At 38.4% G+C, this 13,248-nt stretch overlaps 1 protein-coding gene across 1 annotated transcript; it reads left to right on the top strand.

The window, feature by feature from the left end:
* Window positions 1-11,968: 11,968 nt before the first annotated feature.
* LOC103768595 (F-box/WD repeat-containing protein 7-like) lies at window positions 11,969-12,457 on the top strand (the record flags this gene model as incomplete). The annotated part of the gene is made up of 1 exon (XM_008935746.1): window positions 11,969-12,457. A coding segment is annotated over exon 1 (489 nt), but the record flags the coding sequence as incomplete, so codon positions are not given.
* Window positions 12,458-13,248: the final 791 nt, after the last annotated feature.

Here is a 13,248-nt window from a genome sequence, read left to right as displayed (position 1 = left end):
GGGGTCTTTGCAGTGAAGACTGAGGTCTTCATATAGTGCATATTGGGCCTTCTGCCCCATTCAGTAGAGAAATAGTAGTCACTGCTTTTGATTCTCAGTTTCCTCAGCTTCAGTCCTGCTGTCATGTTGTTTTTAACTGCTAGAATGCTCTTAAGTGTAAAGGGTATATGTTTTTCCATCTGTTTTGTGTGTTTATTCCACATTAGAGGTGTGTATCTCAAATGGCTCTGAAGCAGGGAAGAGTTTTGTATTTGATGTTAATTTCCTCCCCTTCCTCCCATTTAAATTTAAATAAGTTTAATTTAAACTAAATTTAGTTGCTATTTGTCTTCAAGGTCTGTTCCCTCACTTCAGTTAAAGATGACCTTTTTTTGCTCCATCTTTTCTGCTCTGTGTTCTAAATTGACCTTGTTTTTGGCCATCTCTGCTGTTCTGTGTGTCTGTGCTGCACTTTTGCAGCATTTGAATTGGAGATTCAGTCCAAGAAATCATGCTGCTGCTTTGCCAGAAGCTGACACCAGCCATCTGGTAAAATTACAATTCAGTATCAGTAAAACCTGTAATTTGGGGAAATGTACTGAAAATTACTTTTATGATTAGTGGACAGGAAAGAGACCAAGACAAAGTAGTTAGTTGGGTAGTCTGTGAATCACTTTGAGGTTTTCAGACCAAGCGTCTTAATGGCAGTGTTCTTGCTGCCAAATGCTGTTTTGCTTTTGCTTTCAGAATAGTTTGCATTAATAATGAGCAGCTCTGCTTGGAAGTTATTTATGTATTGCCGTTATGATACAGGTTATCAAAGCAGCACCACACTAGGTAGCAGGCTGTGTGAGTGGATTCATAAAGTGGTTTAGCATATTGTACTGCTAAGGTCTGTGGGTTTTCCTAGTGGAAATGCGCCCCCGCCCCAGGGCCAAGTTCAGCAATGTTGTGGATGCTGAAACAAAATTTATATTAAGACCATTTTGGCCATACCATGCTATCCTGTGTGTTAAGCGTGATGGTTGTGAAATAAGTCTGCACTTGAACTAGGCAGGTTTTAATCAGCAGTTTGGTGGCATGTTTTACCTCTGCGCCACTGTCGGAGAAGAAAGTAGGTGCCAACAGCAGCCCTTGTTGGTGTGTGTTCCCAGGGAGAGGCAGTCAGCTAACCATGCCTTGGGAGCTGTGCATGTGCTGCATCTTCTGCAGTTGTTCAATGCCTATGTTGAACTAAGATGGAGTACATTTCTAATTTAAGACTTAAAGTGGTGATGAATTTACTATCTTCCTAGTAAGCTATTACAGTGACTAATTATCCTCATAGTTAATTCCATTTGGATTTTTCTCATTTCAGCATTCACTGATTGGATCTTGCTTCTTGTCTAGTAGATAAAATTCTATTCACCTAGACAGTTAGAAAGTAGTTACTTCTGCATAGTAATCCCATTGCCTGTTTACTTAAAATAAGCATTACTGAATGATTGTTCTGGACTTCAGCGCTGAGATTTCCAGTTCTTTCTGTTGGTAACCATGGGTTAAGTAGAGATGTTTGTGACACAGTAATACTGCAGCATAGCTTAACTGAAGTTACTAGTAGAGAGCAAGAGTAGCTGTGTCTTCCTTATCACTCTTCAGGCTTCTTTGCTGTGGATGAAAGGCCTTGAGTTGCGTAAAACAGTCTTGAGCGGCTGTTCCAGGTGGCTGGGGAGGCCTTTGAGTGTAGAGCTGTTGATGATGCTGTAAAACTGACTTTTGTGAGGACCTTGTTACAGGAAATATAGGTGGTGTTGTTTGGGGGCAAAAAGGCACATGTAGCAAGTGGAACAGAGTGTTTGGTCCCATGGAGGTTTTGGGCCAGCTTGGAAAACCATCACAACTACCACTGACCCACAAACCACATTTACTTGCTTTTGGGGAAGAGGAATGAATTCAACCCTGAAATTAAAACCCCACAAACCTGTTAAGCTTTAAGGCCTGCTTAGTCTCCTGTTTTACTGTAAGAGAATTTGTGGCCTTTTTTTGTAGATAAATTCTGTATTATATGTGTATCTATCATGAAGTAAGAGTTAAGATGATTCTGTTTGTGTATTTCTAGCCTTTGCTAAGTAGGCATGCAGCAGCATCTTTAAATTTGAAAGGAGTATAACAAAACTGCCTGCCAATTTTTCTAATCTGAGATTTTTTTCAGCCCACGTGCTTCTCAACTGATGTAGCTAAAGATACTCTGTTTATGTTCGAATAAGTACGATCTAATGTTGGCTTTTGGCAAGAAACTCTGCACAGATTACATGAGACTGAAATATTAACAGATAGAAACTTGCTGTTCTGAATCAAGCAAACAAGCATGCTTGTGCTAGCAAAATTGGTATAGGCTTCTTGTAGTAATATAGTTTGTGAAAAAAGAAGTATTCATTAATTATGCCAGATAAGAATTTTTATTTCTGTATTTAGAGAGGTAAAAGTGTTACCCTAGGAACCCTAGCAATGTTACAATTGCCAAAGCAGAAAGGATAAGATATTGTAATTGAAAATTGTGTGCTTTACTTCTCTAGTACAGAGGTCCTTTCAATGAGAAAATGGACACTGCTTGATATTAAGGATTAAGTGGAGGCATGGCAGATTATATGGAGGACATGCCTGCTTTGTTTTCAATAGTTGCAGGAAAACTTGGCACCCTTTAAATAACTCAAAGCTTTTATTATCTGCTTTCCCTTTTCTGAGGAAGAGGAGAGAGAAACCTTTCATTAGTTGCACATTATAGATAACTTCTTACATTTTACGATTTAACCCTTTTTTCTTCAAATAGTTAGTGAAAAGATAAACTAGCCATCTTCTGTATAGGTCATTATTAATATATCTACTAAAAATAACATGATTATTTATATGACCACAGTAAGATCAGCGATAATGCTGATCTCCTCCTATTGTGGATTGATGCCTTCCATGGTGTCATTCAAGGAATTAAAATGATTTTATTCTGAATCATATCCATTCACTTCTCTTGATGAAAACATGACAATGCAGAATGAAAAATGAGTAACTTCTGTACTTTTGGTCTTGGCTTTCAGGGAGCTAAGAGGTATGAACAGGGTTCTTGATAAGACATGAGGTCCCTACTTCAGTAATACGGTACTGGTTATTAACTGACAAATGAATAGCTTGTCAGTTGGGATATGGCTTCGAGGAAAGGGAGTTGGAATTTTAAATTTTTTAAAATACCCTTTTCTTATTACTGAGTGCTGGAGACTTTCAACAATTTCCTTATGGGTCATGTTCTCATTTCCCTGTTATCTCCACCCCATCCTTACCACAGTATCTCACAATAATTGTAATTTTTTTTAAGTGCCAAATTCTAAGGTAAAAAATTCTGTAACACACTATTCACTGATGATTTGCTACAATATTTTTTCCTTCTTGAGATAAGGAAAACGCAGACATTTTTTAACATGTCAAATACAATAATGAAGGTCATGGATTACTTTGAGAGAAGTGTTTACAGGAAAAAAAAATACCTGTGGTTTCCTCTCTTCCTGTTATGTGTTGATTGCTTTCATTTAGTCATCAGGTCTCTATTAATACATTTGATAGTATGAATCTCTGTTTTAGAGCATTAAACTGTTTTAATTTTAAGTCAGATTGATACTGGTTTTTTTTCCATCTCCCCCACAAGTCTGAGTTTCTTTGCAAAATCTTAAAGCTTCAGCTAGAGCTGTCCTGTTTCTGAAGAGATCGCATGAAAAGGGCAGAAGAGGGCTTTTGGTTTAAAGCATTAAGACTCGACACTCCTCTTGCTGTTGCAAAGAGAATCCATGGAAACATTTTTAGGTGTCATACATCCAGATTCTGTGTTTGTGTGTGTGTGAACCCTGTGGGTGGTTGTGTTGCTCACCTGAATGGGATGAATCCGTGTGTGCTCCGCCTGTACGCAGCAAGGAAGCATGTTACACCTTTTGCAGCTTTTCCCACTCTATCTGTCTCTGCAGTTACTGTCTGTGAGGGTTAAGTGAACCTGTATCAGAGAGACTGTGCTTTTACAGTAATGGCTGAAATGTTTTGCTCATCTGCTTACTCACACGATATAGTGTTTTTGTTTCTGAATAAAGAATTGGCATTAAAAGTTAATGTTTTGTGATGATGTTAGATGTGCCCAAATGGAGATCATGTGGAAACACTGGGGGGAAAAAAGAATATAAAGAACTGATAGATCCATAAAGTGGAAGAATTTATTCTTCCACACTAACAGGACAAAGACTTACGGAACAGAAAAATCTTCTCTTTGCTTCAGAAGTTGAGTTTTAATGAAGGTTTGGACATCTGCAGATGGAAATCGATGTGAGTATGGAGCTGTACGTCAGAAGAATGCCGTCTAAGCACTGGACTATTCTTCCCTTAGTGACAGAAAATATCTTAATCAGTATGAAGTAATCAGACATGATCATGTGTATTTTATAATAATCTAGAGATTATTATATCTATGTTGACTGCTTGTAGCTCAAGCTGTTTCTTAAATATTGCTCAGGAGAGGTCTTTTCATCTCTCTTGTACCTCTGATATTTCCTAATTATGCTACTTGACTTAAATACTGCTAAATATTTATAAAATCTTGTAGCAATTCCTCATTTCCTAAACTACCTTTTGTATTCTCATTCTCTAGTGCTTTTTGTGTACTATTTAATATTTTATCTTAGATTAAATATTTCACCTGTGTCTACCAAAACAGGTAGGATTACATGATAGGTCATCCATACCCCTTTGTCTCTCAGCGCAGGGTTAAAACAAAGTTTTCTTTTTAATGGCTTCTGTGTTCAACCTCATAACTGATTGCAAGGGACATTGCTTTGCCATGCTCTTTCTGCCCATGTATCAACAGCTGTTGCTGCTCATCTAACTCCCTTCCCTTTCTGTGGGGAATGGATCAGAATGGAACAAAGTGTCTGAGACTGTGAAGTAGCACTGCGGGCCAAAAAGCATTGGGAGAGTGGGAGCTGTGTTAAGAGACAGTCCTGGGAGGTGAAATGTGGAGAGAAGGGATAACATCTGTTGAAATAGGATTATGGGGTTAATAGAAACAGGTGAACAGAAGGGAGGAACATCTTACAGTAGCCCATATGTGGTGGGAAAACTGGAATTGTCTTTGTCCAGAAATATTTAAGAGGGAAGGTCAGGGTGCAAGGACTTGATGAAAAGCCTCAGAAGGTAGATGCAGACTTGGGGCCAGATTACAGTAGGGAGGGTGATAATTAAAACTGGCCACACAAGAAGATGGTTAGAGGCAGCTGGGCTTAATTAAATTTGTACAGGAAACTAATAGTGGGGTTTCTTTTTTAAATTTCATGAATACTAAAGCTATTTTTTTTGTGTGCTGTCAGGTTTATGTTTGATATAAGTAATGAGAGAACTTTCATTTACTGTTGGTGACTTTGACCACTTTGCACTGAATAAACAACATGAATTGATTCTTAAAGTATCTAAAGAGAGTGGAGAAGGGAGCAGGGTAATTTCTAATCCAACAGGAAATTTGTGTGACAGAGAAGTTGACAGAGCACTGCTGGGCAGGGTGATAGAGCAGGAGCAGAGATGCTAATTTGTTCTGCAGGTTGGAGCCTTGAGTAATGGAGTTGACTGAAAGATTTGAGGTGTCTATGTTTGGAAGAAGTAGTTTATTCTTCTTACAAAAAGCATGTAAGCTTGTAGAATGAGATGCATTATTAATAATGTATTGTACTATGATGAAAAGTTATTGAAAGTTTTTAAAGCTGTATGTTAATCTTATTCTAATATGTATTTTTTCAGCACAGAATATTGAATGTTTTTATTCCTCTTTACAACCTGTTCAACTCAGAATTTTATGGCTCGATGAGTCTTATTATTATGATTGAGTTTGTCACCATGTGTGGCAAAATTATTCTCCTGTGACTCTTGTTTAAAGCTCATAATTTGGATTGAATTTTTTGGCTTTATCTGATGTACATTGATTTTAGGTCTCTGCCTGAGGATAATTGTCTATTACCATAACCTACAAAAGAAGGTGGTAGATTCTTCATTTGTCTTAGTATAGTTTCAGTTTCTAGTTTACTGCATGTTGATTGTTTTGGTTACTTTGCTATTGTTGAAAATGTTTATTTTTTTAAGAACATGGTCCACATTCTTTTAAGTGTTAATTATGTTGTTTATTTCTAACTGCTTGATGCTGCATTTAGTTTTCCTTGTATGCATGTTTTTCAAATGGGCTTAACAGATCTTAGGTGGCTGGCAGTGTGAAATATTGGAGTTAAACCCCCAGCCCTGAATGAAGGTTGGCATATGGATGATGTCCACAACCGTGACCTCCTGATTGGTTTTCACCCAGGGTCTGGCCAGCCTTGGGTGGGAACTGAGGGGTTGATCACCACCAGGTGCCCCCCCCTTCCACATTAACTTAGAGGTGGGGCAAGAAGACACCTCTGTAAGAGCTGACTCTGCTTGCAGTGGAGTTGGGAAACCTGTCTACACAGTGCATGAGCTGTGTGAGAATTCTGATTCTCAAAACGGCTCCCTGACTGTGCATAGGATTGGAGTTCCTAGGGCAGCAGGCAGAAAGATGAGTCTCTCTTTGGGAAACTTCTGCATAATTGGCCACCTTGTTTGGCTGGTTCCAACTCCCATGGCATGGTTCCTTGGCCACCTTGCTCCCTTCTGCACATGCTTCACAGTGAGTGCATTGACTTGTTCCTCCCTCCAGTTGTTTGGCACTTTGGATCTTTGGTGTACAATGTGGTAGTGGAGGGGGGACTCTGGCTATCAATTTGTCTGTTGATGATACTACCCTTCCTAGTAGTCAAGTAAGCAGTCAGCAGAAGTCAGTGCTGGTGCATACTCCTCACTAGGGACATGTGCACTTGGTGTGTTAGTTTGGATCAGGAGCACACTTGGGAAGTTTGAGTCCTGATTGTCCACATATCCTCCCCAATAGCATGGCTTAAAGCACCGCTGTCTCAGAGTGCCTTCTGCATGAAACTGAATCAGATGGGCTCCAGCTCTGAGGGTCAGTTCAGGCCCCGGGGGTTAGAGTGGGTCCTTTCCCCTCCTCAGAGCCCATGTCCTGTGGATGCTGAGTCTCAGCTTTGCACACTTGCCCCGCTGCACTGCTTGCTGAAGTAGCCCTGGTTTTAAATTGCCAACATGTCAGTGTCGATCTTGGGCAAAGTGTGCTTATGAGGATTTTATCTTTCTTTCAGGAGTTAGTTAGGGATCATAAAATCACAGAATGGTTTGGATTGGAAGGCACCTTTGAAGGTCATCTAGTCCAAGCCCCCTGCAGTGAGCAGAGACATCTTTAACTAGATCAGGTTGCTCAAAACCCAGTCCAACTAGACCTTGCATGTCTCCAGGGATGAGGAGCCTGGGCCAGTGTTTCACCACCCTCATCATAAAAAATATCTTCCTTATGTATAGTCTGAACCTACTCTTTTTTAGTTGAAAACCATTACCCCTTGTCCTGTTGCAGCAGGGCCTGCTAAAAAGTCTGTCCCCATCTTTCATATAAGCCCCCTTTAAGTACTGAAAGGCTGCAGTACGGTCTCCCTAGAGCCTTCTGCAGGCTGAACAATCCAAACTCTCTGACTTTCCTCACAAGACAGGTGTTGCAGCCCTCTGATAATTTTTGTCATCCTCCTCTGGACCCCTTCCAAGATGTCTGTGTTTTCCCTCTGCTGAGGACTCCAGAGCTGGACACAGAACTCCAGGTGGGGTCTCACCAGAGTAGAGCAGAGGCAGATCACCTCCCTTGACTTGTTGGCCATGCTGCTTTTGATGCAACTCAGGATCTGGTTGGCATTCTGGATTGTGAGTGCACATTGCTGGAGATCCTGTTCCTTTTTTACTATGTGCCTCAATTATAATTCAGTATTACTCAGTTTACTATAGCTCAGCTTTTTTACTGGGTTATTTGTATTCATACATCTAGTCAAATAGCTACAGAAAATTTTGTGTTAGTCCAGTTGTCTTTGTCCACCAAGTCTGTAATCTTAAGATTTGTTCTTGAAGCATCCACTGCCCATAAACTATGTTGTGACTGTAACTGTTCTGTCTTTTTCACTAACTGCTGTCCCGATAAGTATTAACATGACTTAGTTTAGAATTCAAGTCAGTCTAACTTTCTAATTTCCCAAGTTAATTTAAAAAAAAAAAAATAAATCAAGTTCTGCTATGCTTTGTTAAAACAACACCTGCCCTACCTTCTAACCCTCAGCCTCACCCTCCTGCAGCCACCTCATTTCCCTTTTTTTTGTTACAATTTCAAGTGATGAAAAAGGAATAATAAACAACAGCAGTGCTGATGGAGATTTATTAGAGTTACATGGTTTTACAGGTTGAAAATGTTTAACAACTTTTCAATCTAGCTAGAGGGACAGAGATATTTCATCAGTAAAGCAAAAAGTGGTTGTCCTTCTCTCTCAGTACAGAATGCAACCTTTTGTGATAGATAAACGTGAGTTTTCTCTGCAGTTTCCCAGTGTTTCTTGGCATTTTTTACAGGTGATTTTGAGCAACTGTTGTTCTTGGTCATTTTTTTAATCTGTTTTCTGTGCAAATTTGATGGATAAAGCTGAAGAATACTGCTTAAGCAGCATTTAGTCCTTGATATAGATGGGAGACATATTCACCAGGGATTCCTTGTATTTTGTTTTTCCATAAGATCAGCTGCAAGTGTTGTGAAACTTAGAGACAACTTGGGAGTTGTCAAGTTAGACTAGTTGACCAAGTTTAATGCGTATTGCTTGTTTAGGCAAGGAGTTGCCACCACACTGCAATGTTTTGGTGTCTGTCTAAAAAAATTTCTTCAGAGTCTGAGGTGGGTAGGAGAGCAACAGCTTTCCTCCTTGGATCTGCTGGGCTTTAGCTTAGCTGAAAACACAGTATTTCAGTTCTCTGGTAGCTGATTTGTAAATACACTTCTTTCTGCAAATAATAATCCAATCTTATTCCTTATTTACCCTATATATGTAAATGATTGTATCTTGTGTATTAGATGACAGTAGTTAATTCTGAAAGCACTTAATGTGACAGGAGGCAGCTTTAATGTTTCAAATCTTTCAGATAATGTACATCCATCTGTTCTGTAGAGAATGTATCACCTCTTTGCATATTGATGATTTCTGATGTGGCACTGCTTGTAATTAAATTTTGATAATGCATTTTGCAGTCTTCTGGAAAAAATGAGTTGATTTGTGCAATTACAGAGTAAAACTGAAATCACGATTGCGGCTAATTTTGGGAATTTATGGTCATTACAAAAATGTAGGAATAATTAAAAATATGTTATGGTACTAGTGTAAGTTCTTTTTTTTTTTTTTTTAACTGGCTGGGATTTAATTTGGGTATATTCATAGCAACCACAGTGTTATTTTTGTCACTTAAGCATTTAGCAGAATTGTGCATTTTATTACTTAAGTATTTCAATGCTGACCTTTCATGTTGGTTGCTTATAAATACAAATTGAAAGTATGTATTAAATTATGGAAACAAATGCAGTGTTTGCAGTTTTATCAAGTAAACCCTAAACCACCAACTGATGCATATGTTTGAAATAAGGCCGTTGACACTGAAGAAATGCAATTAAAACTTTTAAGCTTCCATCATGGCTTTTTACAGAATCATTTATGGTAGAAGCTAAAATTGGTAGATTGTGAATATGTAGATATTGTTTGGTCTTCTTTTATTATTAAAATGACTTTTACGTGTTGGGTTTTTTTAAGCATTAAACAATTTGTTCTTTTTTCAAGAGAAAATAAGATGAACTGTTGGCATGTTCATAATGCCTGAACTAAGCCTGATGAATAGGTTGTGTTAACAGATTATATATGCAACCAAATTTGACATTTGATGAAACAGAGTTATTAAACTTTGCCCCAATATGCTAAGGTTTCCAGGCTTTGGGGAAAAATGTGTTAAGTGAAAACATTCCTCTTGCAGAGCGCACTTTTTTTAAATGCTACTTTTCTGTATAGAGTAAACAAAACAGTCACCTTTGATGCACTTTATACTCAAGGTTGGAGTCATTAGCATCAGGTCTGGGTCATATGCACCCCAGTGCCCTAGTGCTTTTTTTTCCAGTGGTAAAAGCAGGATTCAGCAGAGCCTCTGCTTGTGTCCATCATGTCCCTGCCTTGATGTGTAAGGCTTAATTGTCTTTTAATATTAATTTCTTACTTGCTGATTAGATGTAATTGCTAGTGGATGCTTTCTTTGGAAGACATATTTCATGCTTTGAGCTTATAAGGTTTTATCTGGGGACAATAGCCATCTGGGTAGATACGTGGAAACTTGAGAGCTGCACCTTTGGGATGTAGGTAATGTTTCCCTGAGGAAGTGGGGACAAGGTGTGCAGAAATCCCATCTATGAATCCGTCTCAATGCAAGACTTAAGAAACATCTGTAAATGTGTTTCTGTGGCTTTTTTTGGTATAACACAATTAAAATTAACTTAGAGGTATGGTTTTTGGTACTTTCTTCCCTCCTCACCAATAAGTTTACTGTTTTTTCAAATGTCGTGGGGCAAGGTTGGGAAGTTGAGGTTTATCTGTTCCACACTCCTGTTGTCTAAGGCTCTAGGTTTTTTTGGTTTGATTTTTTTGGTTGTTTTGAAACTATAAGAGATAGAGGACTTTCCTTAAAAAAGGAAAGGGGATGGAGAGGTTAGGAGAGTATTTTCCTGTAGTGAAGTACTCATGAAAACTTATATCCTTCACTGCTACTCCAAGGAGACGCCACAGTCATGCTCTTTTCAGTATCACAGTGTGCTTTCAGAAACTCCTCCTTATAGCATAGCCTGCTGAGTTTATGGTGAGGTCTATGGACACCCAAGGACAGTGGTTCTATACACAGTGAAAAAGCTATTTATTTTCTTTTTGCACAGATTTTCATGTGCAACTTGTGAATCTGAGTACTTGTTGAATTCACATCTGACTTCACAAAGTCAACACTTGAACCTAGGGGAACTACAGTCGCAATATGCCAGCCTCAAAGCTTGTATAGCTGGGAATCTAATACTAAATTTAAGATGTAGATGGATTGTGTTATTTCCCTCTCTTCTTGTATATTGCTTGCACGCACATGTGGCTGAATGTGTGGATAATTTTGGAAAGTGCATTAGTATTTTTCAATTTCTATTAAAATTCATTTAAATTTGGCCATTTTTTATCTTCTCTGGATCTTATTTAATGGTTCTTGTAGTTTCTTAGAGCTTGGAGAACTTTACTGCAAACAGTGGGGTTTTTTTGTTTGTTTGGTTTGGTTTGGTTTGGTTTTTTTTTGCCAGGCAAGGTATGTGTTGCATGGTCTGCCCAGTGGTGTCAGCTTTTGACCACTGGACATTTCTGTGGCAACTTTGAGACTTGGCTTTGATAAGGCTGTATTCTTTTTTTCACTCATCTAAAAGAGAATCATAGTCGCAAGAAATGAAACTTTGAATTATACCTGGAAATGTGCCTGCTTTTAAGGCATAAGACCAAAATCAATTCACCATTTGTGAGTAACGCGTAAAGTCCATAGTCAAATGAGATCGAAAATATAATGCCAGTTGAAAATTATCTTTGTCCAGTTTTTAGCAAGAAATATCACATACTTAAATCTTCTATTAACATGAATTCTAATTATTCTTGTGGATTCTCTAGGAGAGTAAGTAGCTCTTCTGAATTTTGCGGAATCTGATGCTTACAGAGATCAGGATCAGACTGGTAGAAGAAATAACTCTTTTGCTACAAAGTTGTCTGCAGCCTGTTTGTTTTTTTTTCAGTTCTGTCAAGCAGAAATTATTCTTTCTTTCTTAGAATTTAGAGTTGGCAGGAGTAATGCAATGAAATAAATTTGTAATGCTTTATCTAATAAAAATTCTAACTTGTCTAATTTCCCACTTTTTCTGTTTTTGTTTCCTTAGAATGTGAAAGCATTTGCATCTTCAGATAGCCTAGCCAAGGTCCAAGAAGTAGCAAGCTGGCTTTTGGAAATGAATCAGGAACTGCTCTCTGTGGGCAGCAAGAGGCGACGAACGGGTGGATCCCTTCGAGGTAATGCTTCCTCAAGCCAAGTAGATGAGGAGCAGATGAATCGGGTCGTAGAAGAGGAGGAGCAGCAGCAAAGACGACAACAAGAGGAGCAGCACATTGGGAGGAATGGGGAGATAGGAGGGGAAGAACCTGGATTTGATGAGAGGCATGAGACTCAGCAGGAGCAATTAGAAGAAAATAACAATAGACTTATTACAGTGGATGAAGAATCCACTTGTAACCAAGAGGAAGATGATGATGAACATGCTGGTGATCAAGAGGAGGAGGTGGAAGAGGAGGAGGAAATGGACCAGGAGAGTGATGATTTCGATCAGTCTGATGACAGTAGTAGAGAAGATGAACATGCTAACAGTAACAGTGTCCCTAATTCCAATAGCCTCACGGACTTGCCTATTCACCAGTCATCACCATTCTACATAAAGACAAAGGTGAGAAACTATATCTTTTTGTGTTCTCAATCCTTGTTAACTCTGGATTTTGGGAAATAATTTGCGTATGGAACTTAAGGTCAAATTTTACAACGACGCAAAGATTTTACTTCCTGAAGAGCTCATTATGAAGAATCGATGCAGTCCACAAAAGCTATACTGTTTTAATTGTTAATAAAATATTTGGGTGCTTTTGACATGGGCTAATACTCATATATTTTATGGAATAGAGCTCTGGTGACTGTGTTGAGAAAATCTAGGTGTTTCTTTAGAAATCTTTTTTACACGCTAAATCACGTTTAATAAGATGCTTCCAGCATTATTTATGATATTTTACTTCTCAAAACAGGGAAGAAGGAAGGTAAGCAATTGTGCATATATGCTGTTCTCAGAGAATATTTGGTTCCTTTAGATGAAAACATTGTAATGAAAAAAATAGGGTGGAATATTAAAGGAACATCAACTTCTTTCTTCTAGCCAAGTTATAGTGAGTTCACTAACAAAATACAGGTTTAAAAAAGAGTGTGTTAGCCAGTCATTCATTCAGTTACAAAGTCATTACATGTCATATGACATCCTGCTTGTGAGAACTTTGTAAATTGTGTACAGTGGTTGGTAAGAAATTCTGATTTGCAATAAGAATTTGGAAATAAATATTTCTATTTTATTGCTACTTATGACTCAACATTTTGGATTAAAAAGTTTTCTAGAGTATTGGCTCCAGTGTATATTAGAAGATCACCTATTGTCCAAATCCTTCAGGAAGGGGGAATTATGTTAGCTCAAATAGC

Source organism: Merops nubicus, unplaced genomic scaffold (genome assembly GCF_000691845.1).
Source record: "Merops nubicus isolate BGI_N331 unplaced genomic scaffold, ASM69184v1 scaffold13722, whole genome shotgun sequence".
In the NCBI taxonomy this organism is placed as follows: Eukaryota; Metazoa; Chordata; class Aves; order Coraciiformes; family Meropidae; genus Merops; species Merops nubicus.
Note: the sequence above shows the minus strand (reverse complement) of the source record. Positions and strands in the feature narration are given on the sequence as shown.